At 42.8% G+C, this 24276-nt stretch overlaps 1 protein-coding gene across 5 annotated transcripts in view; it reads left to right on the forward strand.

The window, feature by feature from the left end:
- ADAMTSL3 (ADAMTS like 3) overlaps positions 1-24276 on the forward strand; it is a 398206-nt gene that overhangs the window by 166310 nt on the left and 207620 nt on the right. For all 5 annotated transcript variants that reach the window (XM_075558058.1, XM_075558055.1, XM_075558056.1 and 2 more), the window contains exons 6-7: positions 2471-2707; positions 10170-10296. In XM_075558058.1, the coding sequence (XP_075414173.1) occupies positions 2471-2707; positions 10170-10296 (364 nt within the window). The remainder of the gene's footprint in view (positions 1-2470; positions 2708-10169; positions 10297-24276) is intronic.

Here is a 24276-nt window from a genome sequence, read left to right on the forward strand (position 1 = left end):
GCACTTTCATATCTGCAAGTTGACATGAAATTATGTAACTGCCTGTGTTAGACCAGGTTGACTAGAGAAACAAATCCAGAGACATTCATATATGTATAAGAAAGAGCTTTATCGAAAGGAAATAGAGGAAAGAACTAGGAGGCAAAGGACATTTATAGAGGTCTAAATACAGGCATATACATATGTAAACATTTATATATAGTGATAGGAAATAGATCTATGTACTTATACTTATGTTAAGTATAAAGGTAGGAGATGGACATTGGGCCTTGACTCAAGTACGCCCTCAACACAAGAACACTTTGTTCTAACGATATGGCATTCTGCGATGCTCACCTTCCTGATGCGATTGCTGAAGACAAAATGGGTGCATTAGCAAATGTGGTGAAGAAAGATGATGGTGCCCGGCTATCAAGAGATATAGCATCTGGGGCATTAAAGGCTTGAAGATAAACTAATAGCCATCTAGCTGAGATGCAACAAAGTCCACATAGAAGAAGCACACCAGCATGTGTGATCATGAGGTGTTGATGGGATCATGTATCAGGCATCTAAGACCAAGAACAAAATCATAACAATGTGAATGGTGTGTGTGTATGGGGGCAGGGTAGAGTGGGGCAATGGAGTGGAGACCCAAAGTCCACCTGTAGACAATTGGACACCCCCTTACAGAAGGGTCACAAGGCTGAGCCGAGCCCATCGGGGTGCATGCAGTATAGCACCGATGAAACACACAACTTTCCTCTAGTTCTTTAATTCTTCCTCCCCCTCCACTATCATGACCTCAATTCTACCTTATAAATCTGAGAAGACCAGAACATGCACACTGCTACAGATAAGAGCCTGCAACGCAGGGAATCCAGGACAACTAAATCCCTCAGGATCAACAATGAACATAGAGATACCAGGAGGATAAGGGGAAGGTAGGGGAAGAAAGGAGGAATCAATCATAATCATCGGTCTATAACCCCCTCCCAAGGGGGTGAACAACAGAAAAGTGGGTGAAGGGAGACAGGACGATGTAATATATGAAAACAATAATCTATAATTTATCAAGGGTTCATGTGGGAGGGAGGGTGCGGGAGGGAGGGAAAAATGAGGAGCTGATGTCAAGGGCTCAAACTGAAAGAAAATGTTTTGAAAATGATGATGGCAACATATATACAAATGTGCTTGACACAACGGATGAATGTATGGATTGTGATAAGAGCTGTAAGAGCCCTCAATAAAAGTATTTAATAGAAAAAGACAAAGAGCTTTATACCAAAGATTAACTGTATATTAAGAAAACATCCCAGCCAGTCCAGATCAAGCCCATAAGTCTGATATTAACCCCTAAGTACAACATCAGTCCATAAATCCCTATTCATACACACACAGCACATGCAATGATGCAAAATGTGAGAAGATCACGATCCAGTGGCAGTGGCTGCATCTCCAAGTGTCTTGCAGCTCTCAGTGTGGCTCCACGTGGCTTGTCAAAAGGAAGGTGAAAGCAGAGGGAGGAGGGAGAGGGTCTCCAGTGAGCCATTTATCTCTGTTGCTCTCCAATCAATCTGTGACCTGATTGACAGGCTAAACTCCGCCCACACGTCCTTTGAGAGCCATGTTGACTCTCAAAAACTATCATACTACCACAGCAGCCAAGGCACAGACACACAATTTCACAAAGCACAGTTGTTCTAGGCCACGTGAAGTAGAGACGGAGTACCTATTGACTGCTCACTGAAAGGTTGGAGACTCAAATCCGACCGGGGGGCCCTAGAAGAAAAGACTGCGATGTACTTCTGGAAAAAAAAAGTTGCTGAAAAATACCGTGGAACATAGTTCTACTACTCTGACACAAGCCTGCTCCCTGTGACTACAATCGACTGGATGGTGACATTGACTCCAAACTAAGCCCACTGCCCTCGAGGCAACCCCAAGTCATAGAGACCCTGTACAGGGTTTCCAAGAAGGTCAAATTCATGGGAACAGACAGACACATCTTTCTTCCCTAGAGGGACTGGCAGGTCTGAAGCACTGACCTTGGCGCCACTGAAGCTCCTTGTTGACTGGTAAATTAGGGGGAAATAATCCTTTACCTTGCAATCCTTAGAAAGACATGAGCCACCTAGGAAAAACTGCCAAACATTCCATTTTCCATATTTCAACGAGGGACTGTAATGCACATGAAGATTTATATCCACAATGACTAAAGTAGAGCAAAAGTTGACATCCAAATATGGTAAGCTTGAATCACCTGGAAGAATGCCTGAGTGGAGAGATGTGAAGATCACACTGGGGGGGTGTCGGTGATTCTGCAGCTGCAGGGTTGGTCTAGAATTAGAAGCAGCATGAAAGAATGAGATGACTTCCGGAGAGAGGCAAATAGGGTCTGAGTCTGTGGGATTCTGGTAAACTCTTTTGGCCTTTCTGTGGCTCAGCTCATTGAGTGATATAGGTTGTGGTCCTTTTTCTCTGTCTCCAGGACTGCCCCCCGGATGCAGAGGACTTCAGAGCTCAGCAGTGCTCTGCCTACAATGATGTCCAGTATCAGGGCCGCTATTATGAATGGCTTCCTCGATATAATGACCCAACTGCACCTTGTGCGCTCAAGTGTCATGCTCGGGGACAAAGCTTGGTAGTGGAATTGGCCCCCAAGGTCCTGGATGGAACTCGATGCAATGCAGACTCCCTGGACATGTGCATCAGTGGCATCTGTCAGGTAAGCCACACCTGCTTCCTGTTGCCATGCCCATTCTCACTAGAGAATCCTTTTCTTCTATGCTTTGGCTCACGATGATGAAATATTGTCTTAGATAATTATAATATAAAAAGGGTTTTAGAGAATATCTCTCGATTTCATGAATCATGGTTCACTTATTTAAAGTCAGGCACCTATATCTCATCGTGGCATAGGAGTTCATTACTTGGTTGGTAAATATGAGGTTGACACCTTTGTGTCCACCTGGTGGAGCTGTGGAAGAAATGCCTAGTGATCTTCTGTAAAGATGACCTGGATCAGCTCTGCCCTGTCTCACCTGTGTCTCCATGAATCCGCATGGACTCAAAGGCAATGGTACGCATGCATTCTGTCTGTGTCAGCTGAAAAGATGGCGTGCATGGCTTCCTGTGGTTCCTTGGGACAACTTGAACGTGCACAAGCCTTGTTCTAAACAGAATTCTGGGCTCCACCCCCAAGCTTTCGGATTCAGTGGGTCTGAGATAAGGTCAAGTATGGTATTTCTAACACCTTCCCTGCTTTTGCCAGGGCTTGTGGCCCAGGCCCTGTACTTGGAGAACCATTTCTCTGAAAGGATAACACTGACAATAGTAATGGTTCTGTGAGATCCCATTAAATTTAACTTAGCTTCGGGCTGTGAGAAAGAGTACTGGTTATTTTCTGAAAAGTTAGTATGAGTGCATCCCAGCAGGTTTGTCAGAGTTCATATCTAGAGCTACGATGAGTATGAAGGAGGCATAAGTCCCAGCGGCCCGTAATGGGTGTGGGCAATTCAGAGGCATTATGCCAGATGCTGAGGAGTGTGGACATGGGAGGAAAGGGCTAGGAGTGCATTTCCACTCTTCTTTGCTGAAAGAAAGGTCAGTAATAAATATTCCACTATTCTCCCCGGGCTATTCTTCCATGCATTAGCGACCCAACCACCTACTGCCACATAGTTCCACCAGGAACTACCAGATGTTTCAAACTTAGCTTGCTCAGAAGTACACCTGGATTTTATTCCTCAAACAGGTTTCTCCTGCCTCCAACCCTACTGTAGGCAATGGGCAGTTGGGTACCTGATCTCTTTGAATCATTCTTGATTCTTCTCTCTCAGTGGACCCATCACATCCATTGCCACGTCCTCGCAACCATTTCCCCAGAGTTGACTTTGGCCCCACCACTTCTTTCCACTTCTCTGCTAATCTGAGCCCCTACTGTACTTGTCTAGACTGTATCTTTAGCTACCTGTCTGATGTCTCAGTTTTCACCATTGTCCCTTGAAACCTACTCTTCACACAGCAACCAAAGTGATTGTATATGTATATATATATATTATACATACATATACATATAATATATATATATCTCAGAGCTTATCATGCTCCATCTCAGAACCACCCCAAGTGGCTTACTGTGACCTTGATGGTGAAATCCAAATCCCTGCCTGCCTTTTCAGGCTCTTCTTGTTCTCGCCCCTCTCGGGGCTGCGTTGCCCTCTCTGCCAACGTGCCAGGCTCTTTCCTGCTGCCAAGCCCCACATGTGTTGCTTATTCTTCTTTCTACCCATGCTGTGGCTGCCCTTGTTGATCTTTAACGTCGAAGTTTCACATCACTGATGTGAAAGTCTTTTGTGATTTCTTCACCTAAGTTAGATTTCCTGGTTCTATTACTCATTGTGCTTGTAGGAGCCCTGGCGGTGTAGTGGTTATGCACCAGGCTGCAATCCCCATGGTCGGCAGATCAATACCACCAGCAGCTCTGTGGGAGAAAGAGTAGGCTTTCTAGACTCCTGTCAATAGTTACAGCCTCGGAAACTCAAAGGGGTCTCTATGAGTAATCAGGGACGCAATGGCAGTGAGTTTTGTACACACACACACACACACACACACACACACACACACACATATATATATATATATATAAAATAAGGGTCAGGAAGACGGCTCAGGAGAGGGCAGCATGTCCCTTGGTTGTGCAGAAGGTCTCCATGAGTTGGTACCCACTCAAGACCACCCCCCCCTACCGGGCACTAACTAGCCATCAGTCATTTTCTCAACACTTCCTGTCTTGCCCATGGTCATCCTAGAGATTACAGACAGTCATTATCTCCATTTTATTTATAAGGACATGGAAACTTGAAGAGGGTAAGTAATTATTCCAGGTTGCCTAACTAGAACATGATTGAGCTGGATTTTGAACTCAAGCAACCTAACTCCAAAATCTACTTTCTTAGTCATTGGATGTTCCTTTTGTGTTGCTCTAAGTGTCACTGAAATTTGCAATTTAAAAAGGTTTTTAAGCGTTTCTGGTAAAGACAGTCCAGGCAATAGAAGAACCGTACCTAGGCACCTTAGAACCAAGGTTGGAACTCCAATGTTTGCACATGGCCCAGAGGGGAAGCTGCTGGAGTGTGGTCACAGGGAGGGACGAGGGACACTGTCAACTGGAAATTGCTCATCCATTTTCACTGTGAAGGCACCAGCCATGAACAAAGTTGACAGTACACGTATTTGTCAGCAGAAGCTGGATTTTAATACGAAATTTCTAATTGGCAAAGAATATCTTGTGATGAATGACCAGGCCTTCTCCTTAATGGCTAGTTTGTTCTCCTGTATGGATAAGGAACCCTAGTGGCCCACGGTTAAGTGCTTCGCTGCTAACTGGTAGGATGGCAGCTCAAGTGGCTCCGTGGGAGAAAGACCTGCTGATCTCTTCCCAGGAGATCACAGCCTAGGAAAGCCTATCAGACAGTCCTACTTCCATCACATGGGCTCCTGGGAATCAGAATCAACTCAATGGCATACAACGGTGATATAGGTTAGGTTCCTCCAGAGTCCTAAGTCTCTAGATGTTTGCCTGCTGAATCTGCCGACCAGCACCGCGGAAGAAAGACCGGATGATCTCTTTAGAAAAGATCACGGTCAAGAAAACTCCATGTCATAGTACTGTTTTGTAACGCATGGGTTGGAATGGACTCAATGGAAATGAGTTTGGATTCTTCTTCTTCTTTTTTTGTAGTAAGTCAATGCCAAAATGTGTTCCTACTGAGTCACTGTGGACTCGTATTGAACACCGGACAGAGTAGAACGACCAATCACATTGGTGAATATGATGAGAAACGCAAAGTTTAGTGAAAATGAGGGCGTTTTCAAGATCCATTCTGTTTTATATCCTATGAATCATAAGGCAACCAGACTTAATTTTCAGATATTCTTTCCCCGTGATCTTTTCATATGCTTTATTTGGCTGCAAGATTTGGATGAAATGTAACTTTAAAAAATATTATGAAACCAATATAAATGCTCAGGGAGGTTTTCAATTGCCCGAGATCTTATAAGGCCCTAAACACTCTTCAAAACAAGCCCATCCTAGCTCTAAGCCCACACCCTTCCCGGGTGATCAGATAAAGGGCGAATCTCATTCTCATGAAATGTTAATTGCTCAGGGACATCAGTGTGTGAGGACAGAACTTGGCCCAGGTGCAGGGTCTCTATAATTTACTGGTAGAATTACTCCCCTGGTAGAAAGTTACACCGACACAAGTTATTTTTGAATCCCAACCACGCAAGTGGGTGTCCAAATTCACTCACTCTTAAGTTATTCCACATGCGCTTGTAAACATTAATATCATGGCTTCTGCAACTGGGTTCTTCGTGGTCCAGCTGCTGGGGCTAACGGTGAAGAAGGCGGAGCATTTGGGTTATGATTCTGATGACCTGGGACTCAGTCCCATCACTAGCACAATATACCAGGAGGCCTCAAAAAGTTTGTGGACAAATTTAATTCTCTTGTAAAAATTGTTGTACTGTGAAGTAGATGATCATCAATTTTACATTCAGCAGTTCATACACATTTTGCTTCCGCTCCTCCATAGCATTCTGGTCAGTGCCCATCACTTGTCCCCTCTTCTCTCTGGTTCTGGTCCTACTGCTCCTCCATAGCATTCTGGTCAGTGCCCATCACTTGTCCCCTCTTCTCTCTGGTTCTGGTCCTACTGCTCCTCCATAGCATTCTGGTCAGTGCCCATCACTTGTCCTCTCTTCTCTCTGGTTCCGGTCCTCCTGCTTCCCTAACCTTTGTAAACATTGTGCTTGGGTCTGTGCATCCCGCTGATCCTGAATGATTGGTTATTCCACGGTGTGTGGAAGGCATCCGTGCTCATGTCCCCCTACAGACCTTTCTAACCTTGAATTTGTTTGAACTTCTCCAGAACAGGTTCATTGTTTGTAATACAGAGATAGTGCCGACATTCTAGGATTGATGTGACACGGAGTTGAGAGTAGCGTGTAATGGATTTGGCATCATGCTGGGCACAGAGTAAGCATTCGCTGAAAATCGGCTGTTATTACTCATGTAGTCCTAGCTTTGTAAGATTTTACTTCATCTTCAGGGGAAAAGATCTGAAAGTTCAATGGATTCCGCTACTAATTATTTCACTCCCCTCGACAATTTTTCCGCCCAATGCCTCCTAGTCCATGATTGAATACTTACTATTGGATAACTGACTTTTCAAACTTTCTCATTTTAAGCTAAATTATGCTTAAATCTGTAGCTCTCACCACTTGGAAAAACACAGAACAAATCTAAACCCTTTTCTCATAACAGCCCTTTGTGAATTTGAAAATGTCTCTATTGACGGGTCAAACGTCCTCAACGTTTTAAACTACCTTGGGAGTTTTCTGACCACTCCCTGAAGCTTTCATTCAATCTTTTCCTTCCCGTTAGCACTAGCGTTTTGTAAATAATCCCCTTTAAATGTGGTTTCTCTTTCCTACCATTTGATTTCCTGGTCAACACCTTGAGTACAGAGTCTGCTTCAGCCACTTCCCAAACTAAAGCTCAGAGGCTCTTCCCAGGAGTCAAAATAAAATGAAAACCAGATAATTAAAATGGACTCATAGTTATTGAACAGTTTGCTATCATCTCACCACTGTGCTAGGAACATTACATTCATTTCTCTCATTTAACTCTCACTGGCACCCTCTTCTAAGGAGCCTTACTTGCGTAGTGGCTACTCGTTGGCTGCTAAACACAAGGTCAGCAGTTCAAAATCACCAGTTATTTCTCAGGGAGAAGGGTAAGGCTTTCTACACCCATGATGAGTTACAGTCTCGGAGAAGCACTAGGAGTCAGAATTGACTCGATGGCAGTGAGTTTGGTTTTGGTTTGTAAACTCTATCCTACTTGAAGTATAAACATAATATCTCCATTTTGCTCTTGAGAAATCATTATGTTCCTTAAGTTTGATTGGTTCAAGACTCACCTATAAAAAGTGGCAATGGAACAGGAAGGGTACCCGAGTGCTGGATCAGGATTTACAAGTGAGCTGTCTGTTTCCCATGTATCTGAATACTAGGTATATAAATCCCTGGGTGGTGAAAATGGTTAACGACCTTCGATGCGAATCAAAAGGTCAGTGGTTCAGTCCACCCAGAGGAATATTGGAAGAAAGGGCTGGTGATATATTTTCAAAGAAGTAGTAAACGATGACCTTCTAAGGCACAATTCTACTCTGGCACCCATGAGTGTACCCAGCAATCAGAACTGACTAGACAGCAACTGGTTACAGGAATACAGATGAGTGAGTGGGGAGCAAGATTAAATAATCAGTTCAGTTCATACACTTGGGCACAATCATGTCAAAGATACATACATTAAAAGGAAAGTATATAATGAGGCTAGTATCTAGCATCTATATTATATAAGTATATTATATATGTGTATATGTATATATATGAAAAATAATTCACAAGACATGGAAAGATAGCATATTTCATATGAGATATCCTCTTCATTAGTTTCATATATTTATTAAATTGCATATAAATTAGATGTATTTAGACATATTGACAAATGATCAAGCTATATAAGCATAGGTACAGATGATAGAGCTAGCAAGGAGATATAAGTATATAAATATGGAATTTATAAAGATAAGGATCGAGAGATATAGATATACTGGGGTAGAGATATAAATAGAGAGAGGAAATTAAAGGAAAACTCTGGGCCAGAATGCTATACACCAAATTCAGGGTAATGGTTGTGTCTAGGAAGAAATGAGAGACAAGGACTACTAGTGTGCGTGTTTGTGTGGGTGGTCGTAGAGGGGGGAAATTACTGTCATTTCTGACCCACAGTGACTCCTGTGTTAGAAAGTAGAGCTGCCTCCCAGGGCTCCTTGGCGGTCTGCTTTATGGAAGCAGGCCACCTTCTCTCGCTGGGTGATTTGAAACACCAGCACCAGGTTTGTAGTGGAGCACAGACCATTTGCACTCTCTAGAGTGATATAGGGAGCCCTGGTGGCATAGTGGTTATGAGTCGACTGCTAAAAGGGAGGTCAAAAGTTCAAAACCACCAGCAGCTCCATGGGAGAAAGGTGAGGCTTCCTTCTTCTGTAAAGAATTGTAGTCTTGGAAACCCTCATGGGCAGATCTACCCTGTCCTATAGGGTCACGATGAGTCAAAATTGACTTAGTAGCAGTGAGGGAAGTAGAGGAAGGGACTCCAATTGCATATAAAATCTCTCATTTAATTTCTGTACTTATAAAAATATCTGAATAAAAATATAAATAAGAGAAGGAGAATGGGGGTATACAGGAAGGGTTCATGTTAGTGACTTCTTTTTCTATTCTTTTTTTCCCTTCTTCTTTTCTGGTTAGGGTTAGGATTAGAGTTAGGGTTAGGCCTAGGATTAGTGTTAGGGTTAGGGTTAGGCCTGTAGGGTTAGGGTTAGGGTTAGGGTTAGGGTTAGGGTTAGGGTTAGGGTTAGGGTCAGGGTTAGGGTTAGGCCTGTAGGGTTAGGGTTAGGGTTAGCGTTAGGGTTAGGGTTAGGGTTAGGGTTAGGGTTAGGATTAGAGTTAGGGTTAGGGTTAGGGTTAGGCCTAGGATTAGTGTTAGGGTTAGGCCTGTAGGGTTAGAGTTAGGGTTAGGGTTAGGCCTAGAGTTAGGGTCAGGGTTAGGGTTAGGGTTAGGGTTAGGGTTAGGCCTAGGGTTAGGGTTATGGTCAGGGTTAGGGTTAGGCCTAGGGTTAGGGTTAGGGTTAGGGTCAGGGTCAGAGTTAGGGTTAGGGTTAGGGTTAGGCCTAGGGTTAGGATTAGGGTTAGGGTTAGGCCTAGGGTTAGGGTTAGGGTTAGGGTTAGGGTCAGGGTTAGGGTTAGGCCTAGGGTTAGGGTTAGGCCTAGGGTTAGGGTTAGGGTTATGGTTGGGTTAGGGTTAGACCTAGGGTTAGGGTTAGGGTTTCTTTTCTTTTAAAATTATCTGTGCTTTGCATAAGAAGCTTATAAATTATAGTAGACTGTAAACTTTATATCATTAGACCTTATGCTATGTTCTCATAAAATAGGACCAATTCACATCTGCATCTTTAAGAAAGATAATAATAGCAATAAGCTTCCTGAAATAGCTGGCGCTTCACTCCCCCTGTATCCCTGCCCACCTCTGACCACCATGCTTCTGTCGGCAGGCAGTGGGCTGTGATCGGCAACTGGGCAGTAATGCCAAGGAAGACAGTTGTGGACTCTGTGCTGGCGACGGCTCCACCTGTAGACTCGTGCGCGGACAAGCCAAGTCTCACGTTTCTCCTGAAAAAAGTAGGTTGACAACCCACCACCTGGTTACCATAGAACAGAGTCTGCCTTCGATGGTCAGTTATAAGGATGTCATTTCCCTAACACGAAGCTTTTTAGTTGGAATGACCTTTTGACCAGTTTTCTAAGTCATATTTCTTACAGAGTGTACATGGGATTTTTGTTCCTGTTACCTCTGCATAAGACTGCCTCTTTCTTAAAAAAATTGCCAATTCGGGGTATTACTGTTTTTTAAGTATGTGTAAGTTTGTTCCATAAGCCACGAAGTAACAATTTCTTTAAGTTGGCTTCCTGTGATTGCTGACAAGATGGAAACGGTTGTCTTCTGTGGATGGGCCATGTACAAGCTGCATGTTTCAAGGAAGTATTGAGACAATGTTCCCATTTTCCTGGTTAGATGTGGAGCTTTCCCTTACTAATTGTGAGGTTTCAATAGATTGAGAATGTTAACCCTTTGTTATACTTATTAAGGTTGTCACTTGACTTTCAATTTTGCTTGTGTATTTGAGAACTGATAAGGCTCTAAGTTTTAAGTTTTTAAAAAAATATTTCTGTGTTTCTGTGCCAAGAATTTCTGCATTGAAATTTTTTTTAATGCAGTATTAAACTGTTTCTGAAAAGGGCCAGAGAACCAGTATGGTAGGCTTTGGAAGCCATGTTGTCTCGGTCCCAATTACTCAACACTGCCTATGCAGGTAAAAGCAACTACAGATAATGTGTCAACAAATGGGTGGGGCTGTATTCCAATAAAACTATTAAATAGTCTGCAGGCTATAGATAGCCTTAGGTGGCAGTTTGTTGACCTTTGCCTTAAAGGGAAAAAATGATTCACCTGTTTTCTGCCAGTACTTATTTCCTCCTGTAATTCATTGAAATTCACTTTGATGTAACCAGGAGAGGCGGAGTGTAGAGATGGCTTTTCAGGCAGAGGAAACAGGATGCTCAAAAGTCTTTTGGAAGAAACACTAGTATGTTGCTCAGACTAGAATGAACGTTACATGTAATAGAGAACACAGAATGACATTCAGAAGCCAAGCATGTTCCATGCTTGGATCTTCTATGTTTTGCTTCAAATTTCAGGTTAAATTCAGGAATCATTAAAGCAATTTAGGCAATGGAGTGACTTGATTAAATTTCTGTTGCCGTAAAGTAATTTTAACTGTAAGTGAAGGTTAGGTTACTTATGCTGTAAGCCTGAAAGGAGGGAGTACAATTAGGAGTCTTCCGCGCTCCCCACCCTCACTGCCAATCTGGATGGTTTGGAATGATAAAACACTGGCCCATGGCTTTATGGAAGGTCATGAACAGATGAACAGTGTGCTAGTGTAGGTAAGAAACAAAATTCATAAACACTCATATTTTATAAGAGAGTTTTATGTAAAGGGTAATTATACATTAAACATCCCAACCCAGTCCAGTCCAAGCCCATAAGTCCGACATTAGCTCATATGTCCAACACCGACCTACAAAGTCCTCCTCAAACTCACAAAACACACACAATGACACCGAATACAGGAGGAAAGCCTAATCAGTGAGCAGATAAGCATCTCAGCACTGGCAGGGGTCTCCACGTAGCTGCTCCAGCACCCAGGACTGCATCAGCGTAGGTCCATGTGGCTTCTCCTCAGGGATGTCTTCCAGGAAGTGAGCCTTGCCAGCTGAGGCAGAGAACTAGCTAAAGCAGCCACAACTGGTTGGACCCTCAGAGAGCAAGAAACCAGAGAACAAGAAAGGCGAGGCTCACCGAGCCATTTATCGCTCTGCCCTTCAATTAATCCCACATGTGTTTATCAGTCAGGTTGCCACAATAAACCTTAACTATCACAAACAGGAATAGACAGGCTGAAGAGATACATAGATGGAACCAACAGAATTATAATTCTTTGAAACGATTATAATATTAAAAAATTCATCAAAAACAAACTCATTGCTGTCGAGTCAAGGCTGACTCCTAGTGACCAGTGGACCACCCCCCCACCCCCACCATTGATTTCTAAAACTGTAACTCCATAGGGAAGGTAGACTAATGCACCTAGAGGAGCTGAGTGGACATGTTTACTGTCCATTTGTATAAGGAATTCCTAAAGAGGAAATGCATATCAAAGGTAAGAGCACTCTGAATTTCCATACTCTCCAAAATTTTGGCCTCTTGAATTCTCAGCACCTTGATGGCTTTCTAATCCCTTTACCGAGATTTTGAAGGGCATCTTGTTTGTAATTGGAGGACCGGTCTGAAACACAGCGATCCAGGATTGCTGGTAGCAGAGCCCTCTGTTGCTGATAGTTTGTTATGCATGTGTCAAAGAGCATGTGCAGAGTCCATCAGAAGGACAAGAACACCTGGAACAAGGTAGTGAGCCAAGGAGGGAGTCAAGAAAGGACCGCTGAGAAGGAATGGGAAGAGTAAGTAGCAGTAAGCAGAAGCAGTAAGATCAAAACTTCGTACAAGAGGTATCATAGACGTCAAAGCAATCCATCCTTTCTAAAAGGAGCCGATGGCTGGTGAATGTTGTGAGGTCAACATAAATACAGGGTCTAATTGTTTCTCTTTGGCAGTTTGATTGTGGCCATCACAAGAGTGCTTTTAATGACTTGCGACGTGTTGATGAATAAACAGAAGGTGAGAATACAAGGAAGGATTTGCCCCGGACACGAAGGGTCCATACCAACACCTTGTCAATAGCTGGATGCCTGGACAACAAGCGCAGTTGGGGTTGATGCAGAGAAATTAAACGTATCCCAGCCTCTTGTCTTTGACTGGCTCTGTTAATTAGGATGGAGCCCTGGTTGCAGCTAATCACAAAGTCAGCAGTTCTAAAGCATCTGCCGCTCCTCAGGAAAATGATGAGACGGTCTACTCTTGTAAAGAAATAATCTCAGAAACCCACCAGGGCAGGTCTAGGCCATCTTATCGGGTTCCTATCAACTGAAATTGATGGCAGTGAGTTTGGTTTTCGGTTTGGATCTCCAGGAAGGAGAGTTGGGCTGCGGAGAATGTTACTAATGAGAAAAGGAGGGGGAGGACCGTGTCGAGAACAGCGACAGTTTAGAGAAGAGCTGGCAAGAGGCCAGCAGCGACAGGCGTCTGTGAACTCACAGAAGATTGGATCTCTGGATTTCATACGGGAGGTAACTTTGAATGTTGGTGTATTAATAAGGAATGTATTCTACTGTAAATAAGAATATCCCAACTTATCGAGAAGTCTGCTGGATTTTTTAATAAGAAGTCTGGAGTAGGCAGGCAAAGGCTAGGAAGCTGTTCTGTATCTTTTAGGAACCAGAACCATCTTTCTTCTTCGAGTGTGCCTTTCATCTCTGTGATTGCAATATCGCCATGGATTATTCATGCCGCACAGCTGCATCTCCCAGGCAATGAAGAATATAGTGCAAAACGCAGTGTTCTGATCAGATATTCTCTTTGTTCAGGAAGCGAAGCCCTCCCCAGGGAATTTGGCTTCACTGGCCCAAACTGGGGCACATGATATCCTAGATTTTAGGGCAACAAGGAAACCAAGTATTTAAGGTCCCACCCATTCGGTTATTGCTAATATTAATTGAATGCTTGGCCAGTCAAAAGAATTCTCTTCAGCTCTCTCGCTTTACTTCGCCAGCAACTTGCATTGTGCAATTTTGTTTTGTCAAATCAATTTTACAGATGAGGAAGGTAGGGTGGGAGACATTAAAAAATATTGTTCATCATTGATTAGGAAAGGCAGTAGAATTTAGGATTGTGTAATTCAACACAAGCCCATTAGTCCAAGCAGTCTCTGACACCTAGAGTGCTCGATAACTCCGAGCTTTGTCATTCTTAGAAATGTGATTTATTTGGGTTCCTAAAGATGTCACACCTCTTACACACGTTGACTGTAAAGGTGGGCCTTTGTAAACAGATTTTCACTCAATCCTTGGCTCAATCAAGGGCTTATTTTAAAGAGAGCTACGGGTGGGTAGGGGTGCTATGAGTTGGAACGGACTGGATGGCAGTGAGACTAATGAGGATGGGGGATGCTTTGGACTTGTCAGAGAGGAGTCACTTCTCCCCACGGCATCTGGGTCCATGCGAACTCATACCGACGCCTTAAGCAGAGCAAAACTGATCCAAGGGTTTCCAAGGCTACAAATCCTTACAGGAGAAGATGGTCTCACTGTTCTTCCTCTGAGCAGCTGGTGGGTTTGAGTGGCTGACCTTGTGGTTAACAGCTTGACCCTTCACCCACTCCGTTGCCAGGACTCCTTGAGTAAATCACAGGGGAAGACGATTTAAAGAGGCAGGCTCTCTTGTGAAGGGTTAATTCAGGAAGGCTTTGGGATCTAGAAGAATAAGAGCCAGAGAAAAAAATCTAGCTTTGGGTGTTGGGGAAATGCCTGGGGAGAGAGAGGGAGAGAAACTAGCTTCGGGTGTTGGGGAAATGCCCAGAGCTAGAATTGGCCTAAAACATTTTGGAAATCTCATTAAAATCTCTTGTTTTGTTAGGGTCCAAGAGAGATTAGAATTAGAGATAATTTTCATTGAACCAACATATGAGCCAAGTGAAAATGTGTCAAGAAATCGGTCTTTTTCGGAGACAGAGGAGGCCCCGGAACGAGAAGGGGTTGGATGGGCTTATCTCATTGTGCTTGGTAATTCTTCACGCGCTGGTGAGGTAGTTCCTAGCGTCTCTCTCCTTCCCTCTTTCTCTTTCTTTGTTGAGCCATGTGTGAGCAATAGATCATGGTGAGACGGTGTTGAAAGCTTTGCGTATCCTCTCCAGGAAAAAGCTCGTGTGCACGCGAGCTGCCATTTTGGTTCATTTGGGGCAACAACAGTGTGCCTGAGCCCCTGATGCCAAGTCAAGACTTTCCAGGCTAAGAACTCTCAAAACATCTATGTTTTAGATCAAAGTCTAAAAAGAAAGGGACACTGAAGGCCCCATCAGATCACTGGGCACACCGAGGAGCAGGGAGCAGGGACATGGGAAAGCCAGGGGCGTCTGCAAATTACTGATCTCTCAGCAGACTCTTAAGTATTTGGGCAAAGGCTACAGCTAATGAAGATTCATGCCTCCACTAAAGCATGGTATTCCTCATTCTGGATTTTCCTTTTGGCCCCTTTAGGCCTGTTGCCGCCCCGAAGCTGGCCAGCTGAAAGCCAGTTTTGGCTGGGTTTGTCCGTAGACCATATGGAAGCACTTCCATATAATCATGCTTTGTGTGAAAGAAATGTGGGAAATGAAGCCATGTCCCCCCTGAGTGTGCATCCCTGGGCCTGCGGAGCCTGCACCGCTCCTATGTCCACACCTTGCCAAGCAATCATTCCGGCCTTCCCTGGGACTCCCACTGAATCAGGTCATGGCAGTGACACGCTATGGGCACAGCTCTGCTCTGGAGAGAGTGCTCAAGGGTGCGCACAGGATCTCGCTGCTGTCATGCAGGGGGGCTGAGTCAAGGTGTCAGAGCCTGGAGCCAAAACCTTTGCGATGAGGAAAATAAGAAAGCAATCCAGATACAACACACACATTTCCTGTTCAGAGGGAGAAGGGGAGAGGCTGGACTGTCAACTGGTGTAAATAACTTTGGCTGTTGGGAAAAGGAACTGGTGACCCCTCAGGCTTTTAAGAGAGAAAATTCTAAAAACAGCAACCAAGGAGTAAACATGTCTGTTTGGAGAGTCTTGACCTGGCCTTGAGCCCTGGTGGCATAGTAGTAAAACTCTTGGCTGCTAAACAAAAGCCTGGTAGTTTGAACTCCCAACCACCCCACTGGAGAGAGATGTGGCAGTTAGCTTCCATAAAGATTAATAAAACTGAAACCAAATTTTGAGCCAATGAATTGATACCAGCTCAGTGACATGGTAAGGTAGACGCTATAGAACTGCCCTCTGGAGTTTGTGAGGCTGTACATCTTTCCTGAAGCACTCCGCCTCATCTTTCTCCCATGGTGGGACTGGTGGGTTCACCCTGCCAGCCATCCAACGAGCAGCTCAGTGCTTAACTCCATCAAGTTTACAACTTTGGAAATCCTGTGGGGCACGACTGCTCTGCCTGTTCCAGTTGCTGTCAGCAGGAATTGGCTTGGCTTTCGTCTTTGCTTTGGACCTGGTCTTTAGGGACTCGGTTGTGTTTCCAGCTTGGACTCTTATTTTATTATTTTGCACATAAGGCTAACACATATGAGTCAACTACATTAAAAAGAAAGTCAGGTTGTCCTGTTTGAGTTCTTATGCATTTTTAGATGGATGGGAACTAAGCACGTGACACGGATAACAAGCTTGAAGCGCAGCCCTTCACTCAACCTTTGACATACCGAAGATGACCAAGCTCTCTTGCAAAGCATCCTGGGTGTTGTTGAGACAATGAATCCTGGACTAGGTAGACTATGGGGCTGACTTACAACCGGTTTTAAAAAAATGATTTTCTCTCTTTGTCTACTGCTCATTTTCCCTTCCACTCTCACGTACAAGCATAATCTACAAGTTTAATTTAGTCTCTAACTAGAAAGATGGCATCAGAAAAGGAGTGTTCTCCGGAGGTAAACTGACTGGCTGTCCTCCTTCCAGCCTTCTCCTTTCCGCTCCCTGTTCATCTTTGCAAGGCAAGATTCTGACGGAAGACGCTGGTACGCGGTGTCAGAACTGGGTGTGACAAAGGAGGCACCAGTCGAAAAGCAGTACCACTGTCTTCAGTCAGCCCCACGCATGGGCTGCCATGCCTGTCAGAGGAAAACTGTGCTCCATGGCGTGGCTCTCAATGGCAGGGATTTTTCAGAAAGACATCACCAAGCCTTTCTTCCAAGGTGCCTCTGAGGAGACCAGAACCAAAGTCCTTGCTATGTACAGTGAATTTTTACCCTCTCCCACTTCCATTTAATTCAATAAGACGAGAGAGTAAAAGAAAGATCCTGGGGTTGGAAGTCCAGAGCCCCAGGTCCTCGTTATTGGTTGGCTCTTTCACATGCTTTTATTGTGAATTAGGTGGGGCTTGACACATCAGATTATCAATAATTTAAATAATTTACCAAACCTCCCAATGGCTTGCCCTGCCCTCCCCACCTCACTGATTTTTAATTTTTTTTAACCATCTATCTCCCTCTCTTAGGACAGTATCTTTCCCATTACTGAAGTTAATATCTGCTAACCCTCTAATCTATTACTTCTCTTCCCTCTCTTCTCCTGTTCTTGGTAAAAGTCTATTTATTTTGGTATAAAACCCTTTTCTTGATTTGTTTTTTATAATATGGCCTCATATAATATTTACCCTTTTATGATTATTAACTAACTTCACTCAGCATAATGCCCTCCAAATCCATCCATGTTAGGAAGTGTTTCACATTTTCACTATTTATTCTTTAATAAGGCAATATTCCATTGTATGTGTATTAGGCTGGGTTGGCTAGAGAAACAAATCTAGTGATACTCATATATGTGAAAGACAGAGATTTATATCAAGAAGTAATCATATATCTGTGGGAAGCTGCAGCTCTCGCCGCCATTACAAGATGGCGCCGGGCAGTCAGGGCGGTGGCCCAGTTAAGTGGTAAACAACCACTTAGAGCATGCGCACTGCTTAGATGACGTAGTCATAACTCCACCCTGGAGTATGCTAATAAGGGTTCTGGCGAACGCACCAATCAATGCACAGCACGTCCCCATAGAGCGCATATAAGCAGCAGTAGTTTGGGGCTTCGGGGTCTTTTTCCGCATCTGCAAATCGAACCCGCATTAAACGCCTGTGGAAGAATCCTGTTGTGGCGCGTCCTTCTTGCTGGCGAGACTGAGCGCGCGACATATATCAAGAAAACATCCCAGCCCATTCCAACTCAAGTCTATAAATCCCATGCTGATCCAAAGTCTGGTACTAGTCCATAAGTTCCTCTTCAGACTCGTGTGCAATAAGGCACAGAATGCAGGAAGATCATGGGTCCGTGGGTGCAGAGTCATGTGGATCCAATGGCGGTGAGTCTGGCAGCAGCCATCAGGGTCAACCAGCAGGAAGGTGAAGGCAGAGAGAGAAGGGGAGGGTCCCAGTCCCCTCCTCATGAGAAGGCCACACCCACAAAGACTGATTGACAGGCTAAACTCCACCCCTACACTTTTATACAGCTTCCAGTTGACATGAAATTATGTAACTATTACAGTATGTATGTACCAAAGTTTAGTTACGCATACTTTCACCGATGGGCATGTAGGTTGTTCCATCTTCTTGCTTTTGTGAGTAGTGATGCAGTGGACAGAAGTATGCTTCTCTCTTCTGCTTTGTTGCTTATTTCGTTGGAGCACATACTGAATAGAAGAATTGCTGAGTCATATGACTTTTCTATTGCCAGTTGTTTGAAGAAGCACCATACTGGTTTCCATGGTGATTGTACTGTCCTACCAGCAGTGTTTAAGGTTCTGACATCACTCCCACCTCTCTTTTCGAATTTTGTTGTCACTTCTGAGGTGTAGCGACATCTCATCTTTGTTTTGATGTGAAGCTCTTGGATGGCTAGTGATCATGAGCATTGCTTTATATGCTTATTGGCTATCTTCCACATGAGTTTTTCTGTCTTCTTTTTTTTATTGTTGTTCTTGGGAGTTTAAAAAATGACATCATCAATTTTCTTTTGTTACAGGTCTGTTTAGATTTCCTATCCCTATTTGTGTTAGTCTCGGTGGGTTGTATGCTTTGAGAAATCTGTATCTTTCTTTTAGATTTTCAAACATGTTGGAGTACAACTTTTCCTAGTATTCTGTTAGAATCCTCTTTATCTCAATTGGATCTATTGTAAGATCTTCCATTTCAATCTCCTTTGGTTGTGTGTATCTTCTCATTTGAGTTAACATTTTAATAATTTCACGTTTGACTTGTTTTTTACTCAGTAGCTTTTTAATAATATTTTATTTTCACATACTTGTTTATTTTCTCATTATTCCTGTTATTGATTTCTAGCTTTATATCTTCAAGGTCAGAAAGATGCTTTGTATGATTTTAGCTAATTTTTTATTTGTTGAGGTTAGCTTGTGATCTAACATTTATATAGGTTTGTTATTTTTTTTTTAACCTAAAATACAGGTCAGTGTTTCTGGAGAATGTTTCATGTTCATTGGAGAAAAATGTATATTGTACTTCTGTTTGGTGATTTGTTCTGTATATATCGGTTAAGTCCAGTTGGTTAACAGTGTCGTTCAGGACTTCTATATATATGCTGGTTTTCTTTATAATTGTCTTATTCATTGTTGAAAGGGTGTATTGAAATGCCCATTATTATTGCTGATGTGTCAGTTTTTCTCTTTAATCCTGCAAGAGTTTAATTTATAAACTTTGGAACTCTGGCATTGGGTACACTTTTTTTGCTTATGCCTTCCTTTTTAACATTTAATTAATTATTTAATTAGTTGCTTTAATTATTTAATATAAACCTTAAAGACATGTCTTTTTTTTCTCTTTTTATTTTTTAAAATCATTTTATTGGGGCCTCTTACAACTTTTGTTACAATCCACACATCAATTGTATCCGACATATTCGTACATATATTCCGTTGTTCTTTTCTAGACATTTGCTTTCCATTGAGCCCTTGGGATGAGCTCCTCTCTCCCCCATCCCTCCTCCCCCCCACAAACCCTTGTGGCCCCTTGATAGATTATAGATTGTTAGTCATTTTCAAATTTCATACTGACCGCTGTATCCCTTCCCCTCTGTGTTCTGTTGTTCCTCTTCCTGGCTGGGTGTGTGTGATTATGTGTCATTCATTGCGATCCGTGCACCCTCCCTCACCACCTCTCCCCCACTTCCCCCTACTCTTTTGGTGTCTCTATTCCCATTCCTATTCCTGGGTTCCATGTGTTGTGAGTTTTATCTCTTGTCTATACCTATGTCCATGCTCCCGTCTAGTCTAAATTGGGAAACGGCACTGGGGTCATGATAGCAGGGGGTGAGGAGGCCTCCCGGGACTAGAGGTATATTGTGTGACCCATTAGTGCTCTACCACACCCTGATTGATTCACCCCCTCCCTGTGACCCCTCTGTGGGGGGATGTTCCATTGTCCATAAATGGGCTTTGGGTTTCCCCTCCAACCCAACTCCATTCCCACCAATGCATTTTTGTTTGTTTGCTTATTGTTTGTTGTGAATTTTCTGATGCTCATTGTCCGAACTCAATAACTCCTCATGATCGCACTGGCTGGTGTGCTTCTTCATGTGAGCATGTAACTCACTGTTGAATGGCTGCTTGTTTAACTTCAAGCCTTTAAGGCTCCAGACACTATATATTTTAATAGCCAGGCATCATCCTCTGTCTTCACATCTGTTCATGCACCCATTTTGTCTTCAGCGATCGTGTGTGGGGTGGGGCAGGAGAATGCCAGTTTGTTAGAACAAAGTGTTCTTGTATTGAGGAAAGGTACAAGCCAAGGCCCAAGACCCATATGCAGCTTCAGTGTATTGCTTTATAAATATATGTACATAGGCCAAGACTACTAATGTTATGCCTTCTTGTTGAATTTTCCTTTTATCATTATACAATATCCTTTCTCTCTTGTAACTGATGTTGACTTAAGTTCTGTTTTGTAAGATTTAATATCACCACTTCTGCTTTTTCAGATTACTATATCCTTTGAACTTTTCCTCCATCTTTTGATTTTTAACCTGCTTATATTTTGTGTCTCAGGGGTGTCTCTTGTAGCCAACATACTGATTATTTATGTCTTTTTAGAATCCATTTTGCTACTCTCTGTTCATGACTGGTACACATAATCCATTTATGTTACACATGATTATCAATAAGGATGAGTTTATTACAGCTAAATAGTTCCTTTGTTTTTTACTTTCTGTATAGATCTTTTTGTATATGGATGTTATTTTCCTTTCATTTATTATAATTCTTTTAAAATTTATTGATTTTTTTTTCATTTTCTACTTCTATGATTTGATTAATAGATTACTTTTCTTTGTGCTTACCGTGCAACCTACATTTAACATCTTATATTTAAAACAGCTTGCTTTGTCTTTCAATTGCCTTTAATTTCTCCTTAAATGTGAGCTCTGTATCATTCTCCCCTTTTGTTTTGGTGTGTGTGTCTTCTTGGTATTCTCTACGAGGAATGGTAAGAGAAAAATGATATGCAGACACTGTTCAAATGGAACGTCATTGATTCTGTTTTCCACAAAGCAGTGGAATTGGCTGAGAATTATGTAGCTTAAAAATCCTTTACAAATTCTCTTTATTCTTAGGCTAGAATCCAAACACCTTCCAATCACTTTTTAATCCCTGTATCATCTTGTCTTTATGCTACCTCTTAGACTGCCATTCTGCCCCCCTCATTCACTAGTCTTAAGTCACATTGGCAATTGTGTTAGTCCTGGTAGAATAGAGAAACAAATTCATAAACACCCTGTGTATAAGAAAGAGCTTTATTACAAGAACAATTGAATATTTAGAAAACATCCCAGCCCGGTCCAGACCAAGTCCGTAAGTCCAATATTAGCCCATATGTCTGATACCAATCTATGAAGTCCTCTTCAGACTCATGAAACACATGCAATGATGCCGAATGCAGGAAGATCACAGGCCAGTGGGTGGGAAGTCTTGTGGATCCAGTGGCATTGGAAGCATCTCAGCGCTGGCGTGGGTCTCCATGTGGCTCCTCCAGCTCCCAGGGCTCTGGTTGCATCAGGGTAGCTCCATGTGGCTTCTTGTCAGGGATGTCTCTCAGGGAGTGAGTGAGTGTCCCGCCTCCAGTGAGCTATTTATTTCAGTAGTGCCTCCAAATGAGGTCATCAAGCTGTGACCTGATTGACAGGTAAATGCCACCCCTTCACTCGTAAGTCTCAAATTGACAACAGATTTTGTAACTACCACAGCAATCTAGAAGATTCTAGAATGAAAAATGCTTCCCCCTCCACCCCATGAAATTTGCATCAACCATTCCTTGAACCTGGAGCTCTCTTCCCAACAATTAATGGGACTGCTTCATTCTTATCCCTGAGCTCAAGTATTATCTGCTCAGACAATTTTACTTAGATCAATCTGCCTAAAATAGGATCTTATCTTTTCTATTCATTCTCTGCCTTGCCTTTACTACAAAAAATAATTATTTCATTTATTTATTTTGTTATTTCATTAATAAAGTCTTGCAAGGATCCCATCAAGTCTATCATGTTACCACGTCTTAGTATTCGCACAAGACTGATCACATCATATTAGCTCAATAACAGTCGCCTGAATGAACACCTACTCTTTGCCAGAGATAATTCTGCTTTCCATTATGATTTCAGTGGGACTAGAAGATGTCGTGCAATAAAAATCAATTGGAAGCCAGAGTCTGGAGCAATAACCTTAACTTGACCACTAATTAACTGTGACATTAGGCAGGACTCTTAACTTACTCAAATGTTGAATTTTCGTAATAGAGGTTAATCTAGATTTCTAAAACTTTTCTAGCTCTAAAACTGTATTTACTATACTAGGCTAATCAATGCATATTACTATTAAGGCCCCAGTTCATACATACATGGACTTGTTTCAAATCCGACATGCTACAACGTAGCTCTGCAGTCAATGGACAGCTAAAATCCAATGCTGTCAATAAACTGCTGGTCATCGTCTTGCTATGGTTCCTGCAAAGACAATCCCAACCAAAAGAGTGGGTTCCAAGGAGCTCCACTAGACTGGATAAATTCAAGACAGAGAGCTCATCTCAGAAGGTTAAGGTACCTGCTTTGTAGGATTTCAAAGTGGTAATATTGATAAGTTATCTCAACAGTCCCAGGGAAATAATGGGGACTTATTAGGTAGAAGTTTTCAGAAAGTTGAAAACTGCTTTAGTGAGAAAAAGACTAGGAGAACTGCACCAGGGATTTTTTTTTCCCCCTCACTACAACATTGCACCTACTCCTTCTTCATACATAGCACGGGCGGGCCTAAAAGCATTTTGTTGGGAAGCCATACGCCATCCACCCTATAGCCTGCATTGTACCCTCGTGGACTTCTTTTTGTTTCCCAAACTCAAAGAACCTTCCAAAGGAGCAGAGCTTGAGTTCCAGACGGATGCCCAAATGGCTGTCTTCATGTAGTATAAAACAGTGAGTGCAGATTCTCCAGGGAAAATTAGGAAAATGGAAATACAACCTTCAGAAGTGTATAAACCTACATAGAATATAAGTCAAGAAATGATAATTTGACATTTTAATATTTTTATTTAATGAGGTTTTTATAATTTTGTGACAATATGTTTGACTCACCCTCATATTTACCATTTATTTGTTTTTTAAAATGCATATCATAGAAGTGAATGAAAGTCAGAGAAGTAAAATCCAGTATTTAATATGAAGATTTTTTCAAAATTATAATGAAGAGTTTTGGCAGAGAAAGCTGATCTTAATTTTTAATGAGCTCAGGAAATGTTACTTGTGTTTGGCAAAATGGCACAAGGGTGAGCTGGTGGGGGTGGGGTCTTTTCTCTAATACCTAGGTCCCTTTTACTGTCACTTCCTGGATGGGTGGGTTGGTGGTGGTTCATTGACTCCTTCATTCATGTGTGGTCTCCTCAAGGTTTCTTGCACCTGACCTGGGACCTATTACCTTCTCAGGAAAGCTATGTTGACCTGACCTGGAAGGAATTAAAGAGCTCACATGAACTAGCCTCTCAAGCATAGTTAGTTCTTGAGCACACTGTGAATTAAACATGGAAGCAGCCTGTTGGCCGCTAAACCCTGCAACATCCAGAGGGACCCAGGTGACACCCACTGACCCCAGGAGAGCTCTGGGCTTATTTATAACCATAGGTGTCAAGATGACAAGGGGATGTGAGCAGCTTCCACTGATTGCGTGCTTATACATCGGGCGCTGTGCTGAGATGTTGTACTTGTTCCTTACTCTAGCCCTACAGGGCAGTTACTCTCATTACTCCCACCCCCGTTCAACAAATGTATACATTCCCTTGATGAAAGTAAGCATCTTCCCCGGGGGCCCATGACCCAGCCGGTCCACAGTCTGTTTGTGTAACCACATGTTCAAATTGTCTTCTG

Source organism: Tenrec ecaudatus, chromosome 9 (assembly GCF_050624435.1).
Source record: "Tenrec ecaudatus isolate mTenEca1 chromosome 9, mTenEca1.hap1, whole genome shotgun sequence".
In the NCBI taxonomy this organism is placed as follows: domain Eukaryota; kingdom Metazoa; phylum Chordata; class Mammalia; order Afrosoricida; family Tenrecidae; genus Tenrec; species Tenrec ecaudatus.